At 43.1% G+C, this 18,121-nt stretch overlaps 1 protein-coding gene across 2 annotated transcripts in view; it reads left to right on the top strand.

The window, feature by feature from the left end:
* The window catches only part of ncor2 (nuclear receptor corepressor 2), a 94,001-nt gene that overhangs the window by 57,618 nt on the left and 18,262 nt on the right, over positions 1-18,121 (top strand). For both annotated transcript variants that reach the window (XM_085367134.1, XM_085367133.1), the window contains exons 12-22: positions 435-613; positions 1,283-1,337; positions 1,428-1,526; positions 3,165-3,304; positions 5,716-5,876; positions 7,121-7,183; positions 12,287-12,429; positions 12,557-12,695; positions 13,283-13,709; positions 16,460-16,580; positions 17,488-17,749. In XM_085367134.1, the coding sequence (XP_085223260.1) occupies positions 435-613; positions 1,283-1,337; positions 1,428-1,526; positions 3,165-3,304; positions 5,716-5,876; positions 7,121-7,183; positions 12,287-12,429; positions 12,557-12,695; positions 13,283-13,709; positions 16,460-16,580; positions 17,488-17,749 (1,789 nt within the window). The remainder of the gene's footprint in view (positions 1-434; positions 614-1,282; positions 1,338-1,427; positions 1,527-3,164; positions 3,305-5,715; positions 5,877-7,120; positions 7,184-12,286; positions 12,430-12,556; positions 12,696-13,282; positions 13,710-16,459; positions 16,581-17,487; positions 17,750-18,121) is intronic.

Here is an 18,121-nt window from a genome sequence, read left to right as displayed (position 1 = left end):
TCTAACACACAAAAATATGCACAAAAGCTCGTACTTATTCCTGACAGTGTCATGATTACTTATTGTCAGTCGATTAGACTGCAAACCTTCAGTCTTTGGAAAGCTGACAACAAGACAGTGCTTTTCATTTACAAACCAGTCCTGAGGTTTTGGTTCTTTGTTACGTTGCAAATAATTGAGTGATGGGAAATAAGTCTGTGAAGGAGAGCTGCTATTAGACCTAGCATAACAGAGCCTGTTGAGTCACCAAATCACACTGAAATTCTGTGCTTGTTTTCCAAATGCTTCAAACATCATGTGCTACCACACAACTTTTTAAGAGAGTGCATGTCTGTATTAGCACTAGGCTGTATGTCTCTCTGGAGATCAGCCCCCTCACTCCAGGATGTTGATTTCTCTGTCTTGTGTGGGTTTGTGGCACGCGTGGACACTAGAACACAGAGAAGCAAATGCGACAGCTGGCAGTCATCCCTCCTATGCTGTTTGACGCTGAGCAGCAACGCATCAAGTTCATCAACATGAATGGGTTGATGGGTGATCCCATGAAGGTGTACAAGGACCGGCAGGTTATGAATATGTGGAGCGATCAAGAGAAGGACACGTTCAGAGAGAAGTAAGCTCCTTTCCTTTGATAATAACACTGCTAGAAACAGAAGCTGTTGGACACCCACAGCACAGCATATGACCAGACTGTTGGTTTTCCTTCATCTTTACAGGTTTATTCTGTTTTCAGATGCTGTATTAACTTTCAGTTCAGCTCTTACGTTCATAAAATTTCCTGAGATTTGCTTTTTATATTACATGGCGAACTGCGTCTTTTACTCCCTGTGAAACATGTGTGACTGAGAAAGGGTCAGGGAGTTGTTAGTAAGGAAGTGACTCTTCCTCTTTCGTGAGAATTGAGAAGAGGCGGTTCAGGCAGCCAAATCAAACCCGTGCTGTAAAATCGTCAACTTTAAAGTTTGGCCCCACATAAACTTCAGCTTCTTCTTCTAACAATTCTGATCTAAAAGAAATACTAAGTAACCGGTTTTATTTATTTATTGAAATATTTATTTATGTAATAGATTTTAGATTTAAAGCAGGGTTTTTGTTTTTCTCCTTTTTTCTGTTCTTTTTGTTTTTTTTTTTTTAGGTAAGCTGAGTCATAAATTCTCATTTTCTTTCTGTGTGATCGCTGATGTCATCCCACCCCCAGGCACTCTCTTCGTGGTATTTTGTGACTTTCCAGAAATTACCATTATTTTGGATTCATTCTGTTGCCTTTGTTGTGCTTCCACAGGTTCATCCAGCACCCCAAAAACTTCAGTCTGATTGCGTCTTTTCTAGAGAGAAAGGTATACTTTTTTTCTCCCTCTTCACTCCTTTGTTTTTGTGTCATTCCCTTTTTTCAAGGCATAAGAAATGACATTTGTTTCATGTTTCAGACGGTGGCAGAGTGTGTGCTCTTTTACTACCTGACCAAAAAGAATGAGAACTACAAGAACATTGTGCGAAGGAACTACCGACGCAGAGGAAGAAGCCAGGTATTTTCATCTTTGAGGCTTACACTTCTGATAGATTCTCTGCATTGTGATTGAGTTGAGATAAGATTGTTTTTGTGTAGAGCACATGGGGTACTTTATGTGTAAATATGGCACACTGAAAGACTTAAGTCCCTTTAAAATCAACTCAGAATGAGGCTGATAATGTCTGTTGTAAACACAATCATCATCTCACCATGTTAAACCATTTTTCTGTAGTAGGGTGACGTTATTCCTGCTCCAAATGAACTCTGTTATAATGTATCTAACCGCAGGTGCTAACTTCATGGTGGCACTAATGAAATGGCACATGTAGGGCGACCTTTTCGTATGTTTATGAGCAAACTATGTCATCTTTCCTGAAGAAACTGCTCATTACCAGGCACTTTGCGACCATATCTCTTGATTAGCAGCTAGCATTTACAGCTCACTGTCACAGAGGGAGGTATCTGCAGAGGAGGAACAGAAAGTGCATTGCTATACATCAGGATTGCTCCAAATGGTAACAGATTATTTTTGGGGAGAGGAGAAAATATAATAGGAAATGACTTAATATAAATGTTAATGTCTTTTCAGCTTCACAGAGTCCAATCTTTTTCTAAGTATTGTAGTGTTGTGTTGAGATCATTATTAATTTCACAGAGCGGGAGAGGACATTAGGGATGCTGTGCAAATGGAGAAAAAAGAATTAGCTTCTCTGTGTGAAAGGTGCATTTTTAAATTTACTCTTCTCCCTCCCTAACAACAAATGCTAAGTAAGATTTTGCCAATTGTTGTTTGGTTGTCAGGAGCTACTGAAAATATGTCTATTACAGAGATACACATTGTTTACATGGTTTGGGTGAGCATTTGCTCAGAATGATACTGCAAATACCTCAAAAAGAGAATATGAGATCTTAATTCTTGATGAAGAGCCGACTGATCATTGTTAAGCAGTATTTATGGTTTTAGGTCGAGCTGCGTGTCAGTGCTGTGAACTCTAACCATAAAAGCCCAGACAGGCAGGAAACTGCTGAGGAAGTGGTTCTGGGTGCTTCAGGAGCAAGAAATGTGCTATTGTAATTTCGGAACTTTCGCATCCTCTTTGGTTTTGCCTATGCTAAAATTGAAGCTGCGTAAATCTTCATTTAGGTAAAGTGAGATGCATTTAAAAAACAATAAAAGAAAGCAAGGTTTTAGAAATGAGGAAGAGTGGAATTTCTTTTTTTTTTTTTTGGTTTCATATTCTATGTTTAAAAAAACAAGAAAAAAACACCACCACAAAAGCCAGCCTGACACCGTCGGCTAGGAAGTCTCAGACTTGGGTTCTGCCACCAAAATTGCTAAGTCATTCGCTGTTTGGAAGCAAGCAGAACATGCATGAAATCGGAGAAGATAAATTGTGGTTAGTAATGCTAGAAAGATACTGGAGTAACCTACTCAAGTAAAGCTGTTAACCACCGACTGCTTCTTTTTATATTAATCTGATGGGCAGGATGCACAGGATTTTGACAAAATCTGAATGCCTCTGCGTTTGCACACTGAAGCGTGTGCGTCAAAGATGTGCAAATTGCAGGAGATTTTTGGGTTGTTTGTTTTTGCCAAACTACTTGGGATTATCTTTGTAATACGGCACCTCATTGTTGTGTTTTTTCCTCACAGCACGGTCAGCAGCAGCAGCAGCAGCAGCAACAACAAGTGAACCGGAACAGCCAGGAAGACAAGGAGAAGGAGGAGAAAGAGAAGGAGGCAGAGCGGGATGAAGAGAAAAATGACACTGAAGACAAGGAAGATGGAATGAAGTGAGTTGCCATTAATTTAAAAAAAAAAAAAAAAAAAAAAAAGAAGTCAAAACTATCCAAGCAAGCTTTTAGCACTGGGAGCTTTAAATTTGAGAGCACACTGACAGCTCAAAGAAAAGATGGAGTTGAGTGGGTGAACCCATACAGCTGGAGTAATTTTTCTTACTTGATCTTTTTCTCCAAGTCGCAATTTTTCAAATTGTTCCATGTCAGGATGCAGGAAATGGAGTTGGGGTAATTTTTGGCTATTGGGAGTTGATCTGGAAATGCAATCATTCTGTAACCCTTGAGCTCTTTCTCCCTCACCTCCAGCCAGACTTTCCACCTACAGCAATTTTGAGCTTCCATTTGCTCTCCCTAGTAGAGCAGCTGTTTTCCTGTTTACGTTCATCCCTTTGCAAATAGCACAAAGTCTCATTTTTAAAACTGTGCTTATTTTGTTAGTCTGAGTTGTTTTTGGTGAGGAAAATAAGCCGTGTAATTAACCTAGCTGGGTGCAGTGTTGAAGGAGGGGGTGTTTTTAGGCACGGTGCCACTGAATGAGGCAGAAACGGTAGGAATTTCATTGCATTCTGTTGCCTGAAAATTATTAGATAAATCCATCCCTCTGCGTGTGTATTTAGGCACTATATTATGTTGTCAGCTGAGAGTGTACACTCTAGCAGTTTCAAGCAATGGTAGGTCATATTTGCAGATGTGTCAGACTGCAGGAGGATGATGATGATGAAGCGTTGCCGGGTGCCCGCCTGCTCTGAGGCGAGGCCAGGGGACTCCGTGACTCCCAGCACACCCCGCTGCCTGCCTGTCACCCCTGGCACAGCTGGCTTGCCTATATTTAGTGTGCCACCAGCTCCCCTCAGCAAGATTAATGGAGCTGGGGGAAGATGAATGGAGGAGCAGAAGGTTCAAATTCAGTGGCTGTCTCCTGGCATGCCATTGTGCAGACACTCAATAAATTATCCTGGAAATAAAAAGAATGGAAAAAGCAGCGTCTGCATACACGTTCAAATTTTTGATTTGAAGTTTGTTTCATTCTGAGGTATTTTTGCCCATCCTAGGGCTGTGTGATATGACCAAAATCTCATATCCCGATATAAGACATCTATCGTCCGATAACGACATAAATCACAAAAATGTAATATTTTCTGTAAATTCTGTGAATCTCGGGCAGCTCGACTTGCGGGAAGTGTTTCCAGCTGCGCGTCATGTAACTGTAGTCAAGTGTTCTAACAGATGCGTGAAACTATACATTTTTAGACATAAGTTGTAATGGCCGCCATTTTCTTTGTTATTTACTTTGAGTATTTATTACACAGCGTGGTGCGGGGCAAAGCCTGTTCTAACGTTTGAGTCTAAGGTTTATTTTTTTAGCACCTGGCGACTCTTTTATTTCTCATCCGGAAATAATCTGCTCTTTCACGTGATTCTCAACAGGATCTTTGGCTTTATTGTGAAAGGTTTATGTGGAACATAAACAAGTGGACACGCGATGGTGTTACCGTCGTTGTTGCTAACGACAACGCATAAAAACAGGCGCTTGTCCGTCCGTAGTGTGGTTATATAAAATATAAGAGAAAGAGAGAACTTTAAGAAATGAATATAGCCACTGCAGTGACCATCAAAACGATGAAAAAATATTGTTGTAAACAGTTTATTTTGCGACCCACGAAACAAACGATAGCGTAAAATGAAACGATAGACGTTTTTATATCGTCATCCGATATGTATCGTTATATCGAACAGCCCTAGCCCATCCTCATTTGGACAAACATGTCCGTGTCCAGGATTGGGACAGTATACCCACGCAAGTAATTGCATCAGGCATATAAGGTCATTATTTTTGCATATCAGAAAACAGTCCATTAGTTTCATTTACCTGCTTCTCTGTCCACATATTGAATAATGTACCACAATTTCCCAGTGTTACTTCAGTGAGATGCTTTTTCTTGGTCCTGCTGTTTTTTAGCGTTGTAGTATTGAAATGTGTCACAGCTCCTGTTTGTTCAATATTTGCATCCTATCATTTGCATTTTTTTTTTTTTTCAGAAATTATTATAGTCCCAATAAATATTAAATAAAATTTATATCCCTGATGAATATTTGGAACCATTTTTTTTAAATCTTGAGTCATCATTTTGTGATGAACTTTGCCTGCACAAAACTCACCACAGATCATGCTTGTAGTCTGTTCTTCTGCAATAAAACACTTGATTTCAGTTTCAGACTGAAGCCATTATGCTGTTGAATCATACCCCCCACCCTACCTTTGTTTTGTTTTGTTTTTTTCTTTAAAAGACTATTATCAGTGCCTCACAGTGCTGCCCAGAAATTAATGTCCCGTTTAATAGACCCGACCATTCAGCAACCCGGTGCATTCTCTTGCTGACTCTGTTGACATTTTCCAAATACAGGGACGACACCTCTGGAGAAGATGCAGAGGACAAAGAGCCTCCCGTGGCTATCAAGGGTCGACGAACAGCCAATAGCCAGGGACGCCGCAAGGGCCGTATAACCCGCTCTATGACCAGCGAAGCAGAGGAGACCTCAGCACCGCCACTCAACAATGAGCTCGGTCAGTATCTCTTGCATTGCAGCAAATTGGTGCAGATTTCTCCTCTCTCTTCTTTCAGTGTTAAAAAAAAAACAAATTATCATATGACTTAAGCCACGCTGAACTCTGTAGCCTTAGAAAACAATGTAGGTAAACAGCATGATAAAATTGCTATTGGACTTATATACAGATGTAAAGACATACTTTATTACAAAATCATTCTAAATTAACCCTATAATTTTTAACTGGATGTAAAAGATTAAGATGGCATGCAGGAATAAATTGTGTGCATTTGTTAACAGCAATTGAACAAGAGAGAATCTTTACAGATAAATATTTGCCATCATCACTCAGCACTGAGTTTGGTCACCTTTGATCTAGTTGTGGTCTTTGGTCCCGTACCACAAGAGTGCACTGTTGATCCTTTGTCTGTTATTCGTGTTGTCTTATTCAGTCTTAAACTCATTACTTTTGCCTGACTGTCACTCAAACACCATAAAAAAAAGAAATCGTAATGGGTGTAAAATGTGGCAGCATTAGGTACGCACACAAAATCCTATTGGCAAAAGATGAACTATTAATAAAGGACTGTGTGTCAGCACTGTCCCCCTGCTTAGCTCTGTTTCATGTTCTAACAGATGGTGTGTAAGCTGTGCACACACAGACAAACTAGCTTCAGGCTAGGATGGCATTTTTGATGTTTCAGCATTTGTGCATACATGCTGCAGGTGTAGTCACAAAGAATCCCCTGGTGACTCGGGCTGTAGGGGCTCTCAGTCAGCGGCCACACCCCTGCCACTGTTCGCTCCCTTGCTAGCAGAAGTGCTAGCTGGCCCAATGTGCCCTTCACAGGTCCATATAGAGGACACGTGAGCACAGACTCCTGCTGCGCTGTCCTGTCATGGAAGGCCAGGGACAGCCTGGCTTATGGCCTGTGCAGCGAAAGAAGCCAGTTGTTATGTCTATAATCATTAACTGACTTCTCTCCTTGGATTTCCTGCTTCCACCATCTAAAACAAACAGTCCCTAGCGACCCATGCTGCAGTGCTTCACTAGCAAGCAACTCAAGCCTCCCTCCCCCTCTTATTCTTTTTTTCTTCTTTAATTTCTCTCTGTCTTTCTTCTCGTCAGTCACTCCCTAACAGACATAGTGACAACTCCCCACTCCCCCCTCCACCTCCTCCCGCCTTCTCTAACTTGGTGGTTCTCCTTTTTTGTCTTTTTTTTTTTTTTTTTTTGTCTTTTAAAAAAAAAAATTTTAACAGCCAATCTTGAAATGAATGAGAGCTCTCGCTGGACTGAAGAAGAGATGGAAACTGCCAAAAAAGGTAAGACACCTTTCTTTTCTCATGTGAAGTAGCTTTATTGCATGTTTTATGTATTATAATAAACTCGTCAACGCAAAGAATACTTATCAGCTTCAAGCACTGTTCGAAAGCATAGACAAGTGATGTGGCTGTGACTTCCTGTTGGTGTGGTAGCAACCACCACGTGCTGCTAGGTTATGTCTATGCATGTGTATGTCAGTCTGCCTGAACGGAGTCTGCTGCTTTTTGGAGCCGTTTCCCTGTGTCTCTGGGTCAAGGCAAGCCTGTATTTTATCAAGGAGGCTGTAAAGTCTGCCCCTTATCAACCAACCCCTGCGAATACGGCAGTCATTAACGAATGCGGCTGTTTATTGTCTCTCACTGAAGATTACTGGCTGATTCATAAAGGTCACTGACATTCTGTCAGTTTTCCTTGCACCTGCACTCTCTGAGTATGCTTTTAAAGTTGTTTTTTTTTTTTTTTTTTTTGGTTTCGTTTTTTTAATATGCAGTACATTACCCTCATTTGCTGATTCAATGAGCCCTTTACCTGCAGTAATGTTTACTATGCTTTAAAGACACGTTTACATATTGCAAGAAAAGGTGAGTGTGTGTGTGTTGGCAGTGACATTGCATATAAAGATCTTTCTTTACTCTTCACAATAAATGTATCCTTTTTCGATAACTTCTAAAATAGTGGGCAAAGTTGATCAACTACCTCTTTGTAGTGCTAGGTCTTCTGCACATGATTCACTGGGTTTCACAAGGCGGCTGCTTTGTGGTAATTTATAGGTGATGTGTCATTGTGCTTTGTGCGACTGGCAGGCCTGTTTTTGAATGTTTTGAACAGCAGATGAGGTGCCTTGCAAACAACTATCAGAAGCTCCAGTGTGATATTAAAATCCCATTTAGTCTGCACCTGCTTTGTGCTTTGTGTCCCGTCTCCTGCAAATTGCTACTTGGGTGTTTGTGCAGGTTTGTGTGTTAAGAGGTTATTTTGTGATAACTGGCACTAGCCTGGCTCGAACACGGTCCTGTGTAGTAATCCTGGTTAATGTCTTCAGTTCCATTCTCCTGCTGTAGGATTAGTGGGGCACTCCATCCAAGAGGATTAGCCTGGCAGCTCTGTGGGAGCGGTGCTTCTGTGAAGGGCTTATGTAACCACAGAACCCCAGCTACAGTACCAAGGGCTGAGGAGGAGGAGGTCGTTTTATCATCAGTTCTAGCAACAACCCCCACACCTGTCAAAAGGGATTCCCTTTCCAAGAATTCAGACATTCCAAGATCACAACCTCCGTCCTCCCATTTCCTCAGTTGCGCTTTAGTTTTGAATAAGCTTGTCAAGGTGCTTTTCCGCAGCAGGTGCTTGACATGTATATGTTTTAAAGAGGTTTAGGTGTCCCGATGCTAATGTGTTTATCCCTTTGAGCTAACCAGATCTGAATAATGGCATTTATAGTGTCTGGCTGGGCCTCACCATTCCTGCGTGGCAGTGCCAGCCAGCAGTGCCTTCGAGGATGGCATGGCCACACTTGGAGATGGATCGCCCTTGTCTTCCCCAGTCAAAGATTGGCACCTCAAACAAGAGATGAGCAGGCTTTGTAACTCTGTCTTAAACCCACCACCCTACGCCTACGTGAATGTGGGCACATGCAAGTAATGTGTAGCAAAGGCTATGCCTGTGTGTGCTGGAGTGCGTACCAGTCTTGGCCAGCATTTATGTAAGTGTGCTAATCTGCCAGGCTTCGCTTGGGTGCGGGCAGCCAGGCAGCTGGATAATAGGCCCAGCTCTGCATGCTGGAAGAACCCATTTAAAGGAGCAGCAGGTAGAGAATGCCATATTATCTTTTCTCCCTTTCTCCTCCGCCGTTGCTCCAACTCTCTCTCGTTCTGTCTCTCGGTTGGGAAGATGGCAACAGCCCAGATTGGCAAGAGCTGTGGAAGATTTGGCAAGCGCCTCTTTCCCCCACTCACTTTCTCTCTCCTCTCACTGTGTGTTGTTATAAACTAGAGAGGTCACATTCAAGATGAAAAGCAGGTCAGTCAGGAAAAATGTGAAAGCCTTTATGCTTTCTCATGGTATCAACATCAACTCCCTCTCTCACCCCTGCTGCCCCCACTCTTCTCTCTGTGCTTACTCTCCACTTCTATATCCTTTCCCTTTCTCCATTGTCTCTCTGGCTCAGTGGCTCTGCTTTCTGTGTTTCCTCGCTTTCACCAGGCTTCTCTCTCTCTCTCTCTCTCTCTCTCTCTCTCTCTCTCTCTCTCTCCACCCCCCCCCCCCCCCCCCCCACCCCCACCCCCCTCTCTCTGTTTACTCTTGGACTGCCCGAGTGTATGTTTGTGTCTGTGTGCTAGAGTATTAACGAGAGAGAGAGAGAGAGTTTGTACTCACTCATGCGGTTGTGTGTGCATGTGTGTGTATGTGCATGCCGCGGTGCCTGCTGGCAGAGTGAGGTAGGGGGAGGGACAGACCGACGGAAAGAGGGAGGGAGGGAAAAAAAGAGAGATAGAGGAGAGATCAGATGAGGAGAGAGAGGCTGAGCACATAGAACCGCCCCACAGTCCCACTTTCCTGTGGAAGTCTTCCCAGGCGACCGCCATTGGGGAGAGGAGCGACTGAGAAGAACAGAGCAGCACTCACCGAAGCACAGGGAGGACAGAGGGAGAGGGAAAAGGAGGGGAGAGGCCAGGAGCATGTGCTGGTTTAGAGTATGTCAACCTGACACCGGCTCATGTATCGAGCCAGCTGGCAAGAAGAACACTGAGACTGAGCTGTTTTCATCTCCTCTGCTCTGGATCCGGAAGGCCCAGCCCTGAACAGCTTCCCTGCTGGCCCTCGAGAGATCAGACCGTCTGATAGCGTTATCCAGAGCAGGGGCACGAGACGACGACCAGAGCGACAGGCATGTGACAGACAGGAATAACCACTTTCTGGCCGCACCAGGTGTTGATTGGACTTTATCTGGGAGGAGCTAAAGAAAATACGATGTCCTGATTGGGTGTGAGGCTACCACCTGTTTCAGTATTCTTACAGCTGATTGGATGTATGCTACATGTGTGTTGCTCTGAGCAACTGAGGCCCTGAGCCAACTATAACTTATTGGGATTGTGCTTTGTGTGGTTTGTGTGCTTGCGTGTGGCGGATCAAACTGGATATAGCTAGAGGTCATCACAAAGTGACCTTTGACCTTCAGTAAATAAATTGAACTCTTTAGCACTTCAGCTTCACTGCATGCTGCGAAGAGTTAATCTAACTTCTATAAATGTGCTTATTCTTATGCCACCGTTGTTTCATGGTTGGTGTGAAGGCATATATTTTTGTGTGTACTCTTATCAGTTTCGAGGGTGTATGACTTGTAGGGCAGTCCACCCCCTCCCACCCACAGACTTTAAAAGGTTATTAGGTATCAGCAGTCACGTGTCTCAGTCCTCATGGAGCGAGTCAGGCCAACCAGTCTTTTCTTCCTGGGAGAAGCTTTTCTAGCAATACCTTTGGTGGCAGCAATGAATATTTCAGCTGAAAAACCTCTTCCACTTTAACAGTTTCAAGGTGCGCTGCCACTTTTAGACTCCAGAAGCTCAGACATGAAGATCACCCAAGCTTGTTATGGCAGCTCTTTTTATAATAGTATTAATAAATTCTCAGCCGAACAGTGAATATTATAGGTCTTTCCACTTTTTCTGCATGATTCATAGCTTTGCTAGCCCTTTTAGCTAGAGATTTTTTTTTTAAAATTACATTTACACACTGTATGTGTGACACAGCACTTATGTAGGTGCTAATGTTAATACAATTGCAACTATTGTGCGAGTGAAACACGACTGTGCAGTTTTAAAAAAAACTTTTTCATATTTAGGTGGCATTTTATGTGTCGTAATATCAGTGTTATAAGTATCTCTGTACACAAAGTCTTATGAAACATTTCCAGGAAATGAGACTTGTAAACAACTAATAGATCAGTTTTTATTGCAGATATTACTTAGTAATAGTCTTATCACTAACTACTCAATCCAGTGTTGGTATCAGATTCAGGCTTTCAGATTATTATGAGAGCTGAACTGATGGGGCTGTAAACAGCTGTCCTTTCCTCTCCTTTGGCTCGCAGCTCTGCGTGTCGTCCTACTACCTCCATTAAGCGATGAGATGCAGAGACCTCTGAACCCATGGCCAAGGTTATCCCAAGACGTGTTGGCTCTGTGCCTGTTAATAACACCCCTCCCACCCACCAGCCCCCAGCAACCTTTTGAGAGCTGTCCTGTTGCCAGGACCTGTCAGGCTGGCACAGGAAACAAGTGGGTGGTGTAAGCTAAGCCTCTTACAACACACTGTTAATGAGCTGCCTTTTAGCTAACAGCAGACTCTGGGAGGGGGGCGCTGGAGCAGATTCTATGCTATCTGTATTTCTCATTTACTTGTCTTTATGCACTGAATGCTCTCTGCATATCTTACTATAGCACATATACACACTTTATGTGTGCGTCCCTACATTCTTGTGTGTTTCATGACAGGTTGATCTATCACAGCCCTGGCCCAGCGGGTGCCTGTAGACTCTTGTGTAAGGCCCAATCATGTGCTTGACTGAGTAAAGGACTTGGGTTTCTTGGAAGTGGGTCACATCAAAGTCAGTTAGAATATGACACACAGTGACCCCAGTGGAGTGAGTTAGTGATGTCATTGGTTTGACTGGCGGTTTACCTACCACTAGCACGTCCCTCTCCTTTTTGCTTTATCAGTCTCTCTCTTTCTTTCACTCTCTGTCTGTACTTTGGAAATCTATGTTAATAAGCCATGGTGCTCCTGGCAGAGTGGAACAGTGTCTATGTTACACTGTGGGTAAAACTCCCAGGCTGTGCCGCAGTTTAGACAGCTGTATAGAGACTGATGTTCCTGGCTATTGATTTACAATGGCAACGCTGTACACTTGAAGAGATTAGAGATGGCGTTGATAGTATATAAGCCAAAATAACCATTAAATTTACAATCGTCACAAGCAGTGCACTTTGCACAGCTTACATCTTTTACAGCTGCAGAGAGAATAGCAGATCATCAAGGGCCACATCCACACGTCTGTCTCTGTATGTCTATCCTAATCCCTCTGCCTGTCCATCTGTTAATTCTAGGCCTTCTCCAGTATGGTAGGAATTGGTCCGCCATCGCCAAGATGGTGGGATCAAAGACCGTGTCACAGTGCAAGAACTTCTACTTCAACTACAAGAAGAGGCAGAAACTGGATGAAATTCTGCAGCAGCATAAAATGAAATCGGTAATCAAAATGACATCCGCAAGCCTTTAAAAAAAATAAAATGAATTTTATACTTTGTGTAATGTTATACTGTAAGATTGCTTCTGTTGAGTTTTTTTTTTTTTTTTTTGGGCTTATTTTCACCCAGGAGAAGGAACGAAAGGCCCGTCGTAGAGGCAAAGCCTCACAGAATGAGGAAACTAATGCCCCATATCCAGCAGAGGAGGAGGAGATGGAGGGTTCAGGAGCCAGCTGCAATGAAGAAGAAGCCCCCGAGGATGGAGAAGGTATATCAATCCTTATGCCTTGATTTTAAGCCTTCTATTTTGTCTACAAAGTTGTTTGTATTGCATTGAATGTTCAGGACAACTACAGCCGAACTACAAACTAGATTGCATACATAGACTTAATAACTCTCTTACAGTTTAGTTATTAATGGTTGTAAATGTAGAATTTATGCCAGAGTTGTTTTTTTAAATTGCATTTTATTCTACACAAACTTTATAAAGTGGCATCGTTTCATATGACAGAAAAAAGTGTTTGAGCAGCTCACGTTGGCTTAAAGAATCATGGTTTACAAATGGGAAAATGATCATGAAACGTTGCTGTAGTTTGTTGACAGAAGTGTACTGCGTAGACTGTACTTCCTCAATAGAGCACTGAAGTCCTGGGGGCTTTCATCCATCATTCCAATTGGTTTTGTTTTCCCCTTATTGTACAGTGAAACCTGATTAGGCAGAAGACTGGCACTGCGAAAAATCTTCTTTAGCAGAAAGAGATAAGAGGAAAAATGGAAGAAAAAAGGTGAAGGAGATAAAACATTTGTAGTACAAACCTCTAATTTGTTTCCTTTCGAACCCTGTGTCCCTGCCAGGTGGAGCCAATAACAGCTCTGACACGGAGAGCCTGCCCTCGCCGCACTCGTCTGAGGACAGCAAGGCTAAGGAGGAAGCCTCAAGCAAGGCAAAGGGCAGCTCAAACACTGGCGACAAGAAGGAGGACCTCGCAGACACAAGTCAGGCAGGGGATGAGAAACCTCCAGTCAAGGAAGATGCAGATTCCATTAAACAGGAGATTAAGACTGAAACAGGGGAGCCCAACAGAGACCAGCTGCAGCCAACACCGCCCAGTGATGCCACAGATACAAAACCTCCCACTGCAGGCACGGAGGAAGTCAAGAGCTCCAACAAGAACTCCAAGAAGGACCATGTGGCCAAAACTTGCTCCCATGGAGACAGTGACTCTAGTGCCACTTGCAGTGCTGATGAGGTGGAGGAGACGGACAACACAGATAAGAACAGGTGAGGGTTCGTAGCAATGGATATAGTGGATAATGGTAAATGGTAATTTCCCATTTGTTTAAATTAAAGCAACAATTTTATACAGGCACAACATTAAAACTGTGACCCGTGAAGTGAATATGATGGATGCTCTCTCTACAATGCAGTATTCTCTTTCATCGCATTTGTTTCATGACTATGGGGTAATGCTTCCTCCCTGACCTCATCAGAAGCTGAAATACTATTACGCCACCTGCTATAGGCTTTCTCAGTGACACCCACATAATGGGGTGTGACATAGCGTGAGATGTCATTCAAAAACCTCTTCTCTCTTCTCACGGAAGCCTGTTGGCAGCTGTTCTTTGGGTACTAAGCTAACGGCTCTAGCCGTACCCTATTAGGTAGCAATACTGTATAAAATAAGTAGCACTACTTTTTAGTCTGCGCTACCCAAAGAACAGCAGTATTCTTCCCTGCACATTAGTTTGGTGGCTGTTTAGCCGATTGTCAGGCCCACCAGCATGTCTATGGCTAACAACCTGAGTGAAGTTGGAAATCTGTCTCTCTGCAGCAACAAGAGATACACACCCAGTTTGTGTGGCATGTGTAGACTGCTGAGGCTGCCTTGACCTCCCCCCAAATCTGTATCCATTGTATTCCTTTATGACACAAATTGTGCCACTGCAGGCTCGCTCACCAGGCTAACCTGCAGGGCAGTGTCCCTTTGGTGTGTGAGGCAGCTTTGCCACAGGGAAAAGTGCTAATACCTAAGGACTTTTATGCAGAAGCACACACTAGCCAGTAGCTAATTCTTTCCCATCACTGGTGGCAGACTGACGATGTGAGGGCTTTTCTCTATTAGAGCTATCCTGGGAAGCGACGCTAACAATGATGGAGATGAGTCAGCTGATTCAGAACTCCTGTCTTCTAACTATAATTTCCAACTCCCTCACTACCAACTAAACCTCCATCGCTGTCTACCTTATAGCGCAACATACAGGACATGTGCAAGCACACAGCTGCTAAGATCAACATCCCTTCAGAAGAGGGTAAGATAGCTAAACCAGATACCACTATGTGGGAAGAAATATTTGTTACATCCGACAATGTCCTCCAGTTCCAGAAAGTGGGAATATAGGCTACTGGGAAAGCCATGGGGCTAATGGTTCTTGTGGGGCGGGCATGCTGGCTTGGGCTCCCCACCCTAATGACAAAGGAAAAAGGATTTCCTTGACACCTCTGTCATCTGCCAAGGCCTCTTGGTTGCAGCACAGGCAGCGTCTCCCCCAGCATTGCATTTTCAGGATTCCCAAAGTACCAGCCCCTCAGGCTGCAGCTGTTCTCAAGAATAGGGACATTTGAGGTTCTGATGAGGTCATGCAGGAGGCCCATAGTGAGAACCATCAGCACTAATCAGAGGACCAGGCTTATAGCCATAACCCTGAATTTTACAGGGACATCTTTTCCCTGGTATTTATGTGGTTATTACTTTTACTGCTATTTACCACCCACCTAACACTGTTGCAGATCAACAAAAATGGCTGTACCTTAATGTCCTCCAACAGAAAGCAAAAAACATATCAGAAAACCATCTCGAGAATATAAGAAATACCTCTGGACAGTGAGCCTGTTTCCAAACTCTACAGACAATGATGCTATCAAACATCTGTTGCATATAAAAGTATGAGGCACAGTGGCCTAATACCACAGCAGCACCCAAACACTCCAATATCACCAATGCCATGCAGTCATAAGATACAATGATGCCATGTTCAAGCTCCAAAGGCCTCAGAGCTGTTCTGGCATAATAGGGACCTACACAGTATTAGGCAGATTGAGTGCTGATCAGTGTATCCCTTCCCTGCTTTATTTCCCCTGTTTACATCGTTATACCAGTTTGAGAGCTTTGTTGTAAAAAATCTTCTGGTTTTTGAGTTTTCTTGGGTATCTTACATCTCTGTTCTGACACAGCAGACATAAGAACACAAAGCAGTGAGGGCTTTGAAGTGGTAGTAGTTGCCTAGCTACACTGTACAGCATTGAAGCCATATTTGGCAAGCTGTGTTTGTGTGTTCATGTACCACAGGTTGCACTTTTCTATTAGCCAAGGATTTTATTTGCACATCAGTATGAAAATATGTGTGTGTGTGTATGTATATATATGTATATGTATATGTATATATATATGTGTGTGTGTGTATATGTATATGTATATATATATGTGTGTGTGTATATATATGTGTGTGTGTGTGTATATGTATATGTATGTATATGTATGTATGTGTGTGTGTGTGTGTGTGTGTGTGTGTGTATATGTATATATATATATTTTTTTTTAAATAATAATATTAATAAAACATGTCGTATGTGTCTGTGAATGAGGCCGCTAGAAATTGGTGTCAGAGTGCGTAGGAGAACTGATTAGTCGTGTTTGCACGGTACTTGTTCAGTTTTTTCCATGACAGCAGACTGCATGTACTGGCAGAGCTCAGGGAAATGCTGCCCTCTGCCAAGGCAAACAAAAGGGGGGGCGTGCATGCGTGGTTCTGTGCATAGATTTGTGTGTTTAACTGTAATTCAGAGTCTGTTGTGTTTTTTGACAGATGTGTAATACATCAATATGAATCTTTACTTTTTTCCCATGGTCTCAGGCTATGTCAGCACACATCCTACTACATTAGTGGGTGGAAAAACTAAACAAGTGATTTTGTATGCTCTTCTTTTCAACCTCTTCTTTACTCCCACTAACTTATTTCTGTCCGTCTGTGTAGAATGATGTCTCCACGGCCAAGCCTACTGAACTACACTCATGATGGGGTCATATCATCCCCACTACAGAAGCCCATGGATCTGAAACAGCTGAAACAGAGAGCAGCTGCTATACCACCTATTGTGAGTTGCTAATTTTAAAGTTGCTAGCTTTAGTTCTTGTTTTAAACAGTTACAGATCTTTTTTATGTATTTATTTATTTTTTATTTAATATGACTCATGCAGAACTACTTTGCTAGAATCCAAGAATACACATATGGACTTGATAATGAGCATTGTTATTGTGTCCCTATAAACCTTTATGTCCCTTTTTAAGTGAAGAGCATCGTGGCTTTCCCAGCCTTTGAAAGTGTCTTCGCCACATAAAACTGATGAACTCACGCACTCACAATCTTTCATTGCAGTTGTGAATCCTATCAAAGTCTCTCTGCTTACAAGGCTAACACCATAGTAGGTGAAATTGTTAAGTCATAACTGTATAAGATAAGCCAACCAGATGGAGGATAACGAGAAATGAGATAATGACCATTAGGGAAACTTTAGCTTGTCAAGAAATAAGAGATGCGTCTTAGCTGACATGCTTATCAGATATTTTATGTGGCTAACCATATGTCAGCTCCTGGATAGGAGTGGGCTTGTGTTATATGTGTGGCACATGGTAAATGGTAAATGGCCTGTATTTATATAGCGCTTTACTAGTCCCTAAGGACCCCAAAGCGCTTTACATATCCAGTCATCCACCCATTCACACACACATTCACACACTGGTGATGGCAAGCTACATTGTAGCCACAGCCACCCTGGGGCGCACTGACAGAGGCGAGGCTGCCGGACACTGGCGCCACCGGGCCCTCTGACCACCACCAGTAGGCAACGGGTGAAGTGTCTTGCCCAAGGACACAACGACCGAGACTGTCCAAGCCGGGGCTCGAACCGGCAACCTTCCGATTACAAGGCGAACTCCCAACTCTTGAGCCACGATCGCTCAACATATGTAACTCTGTTATTTTCTTGTCGCCCTGTGTGCAGATGCAAGAAGCCTCGGTGCACGGGGGTCAGCAGAGTGGGAAGGCATTACTGCCTCCCCACGCTTTGGCACTGTACCAGCAACAGATCACCATGGCTCATGGGGAGTCCTCCCAGGAGGTCAAGCTGCAACAGCAGCAGCAGTTTCCAGGCCAGCCAGGCAAACAGCAGCCTTATACCCCACAGGCAGACAGAGACAGGGAGGCTCTGCACAGCAACAGCCCACGTGTTCGCCCGCGCAGCCCCTCTGCCGGCGAAAAGGATGGTATGCACACCTCCATCACAACAGAAACTTCTCTTATTGCCTAGAAACTATATTTACCTGCTGAAGTTGCAAACACAAGTTCTTCACAGTTTTAGGTTTTCAGCTTGGATCCTTTTTATCACTGTTCTGTATGACCTTAGTGTCACTCCACTGCAGGGTGTACAGCTTGGTGTTTTATGAAAACAAGATTAGAGGATTAATGAAATTATTTTTTTAAAATGAGGTTAATGAAAATGCAGTACAACATGCTGTTCTAGTTGCATTTGATCTAGTTTTACTTTGTTGGTCCTTGCTACATCCTGTAACCTTGAGTCTGTGTACTCTAGTGTTTAGGGCATTGAAGTGTTTCTGGGACACTCAGGGAGAGGGAAC

Source organism: Diplotaxodon limnothrissa, linkage group LG12 (assembly GCF_057381915.1).
Source record: "Diplotaxodon limnothrissa isolate DT_005_m linkage group LG12, D_limnothrissa_male_GT1.1, whole genome shotgun sequence".
In the NCBI taxonomy this organism is placed as follows: domain Eukaryota; kingdom Metazoa; phylum Chordata; class Actinopteri; order Cichliformes; family Cichlidae; genus Diplotaxodon; species Diplotaxodon limnothrissa.
This window is presented reverse-complemented; position numbering and strand designations above follow the sequence as displayed.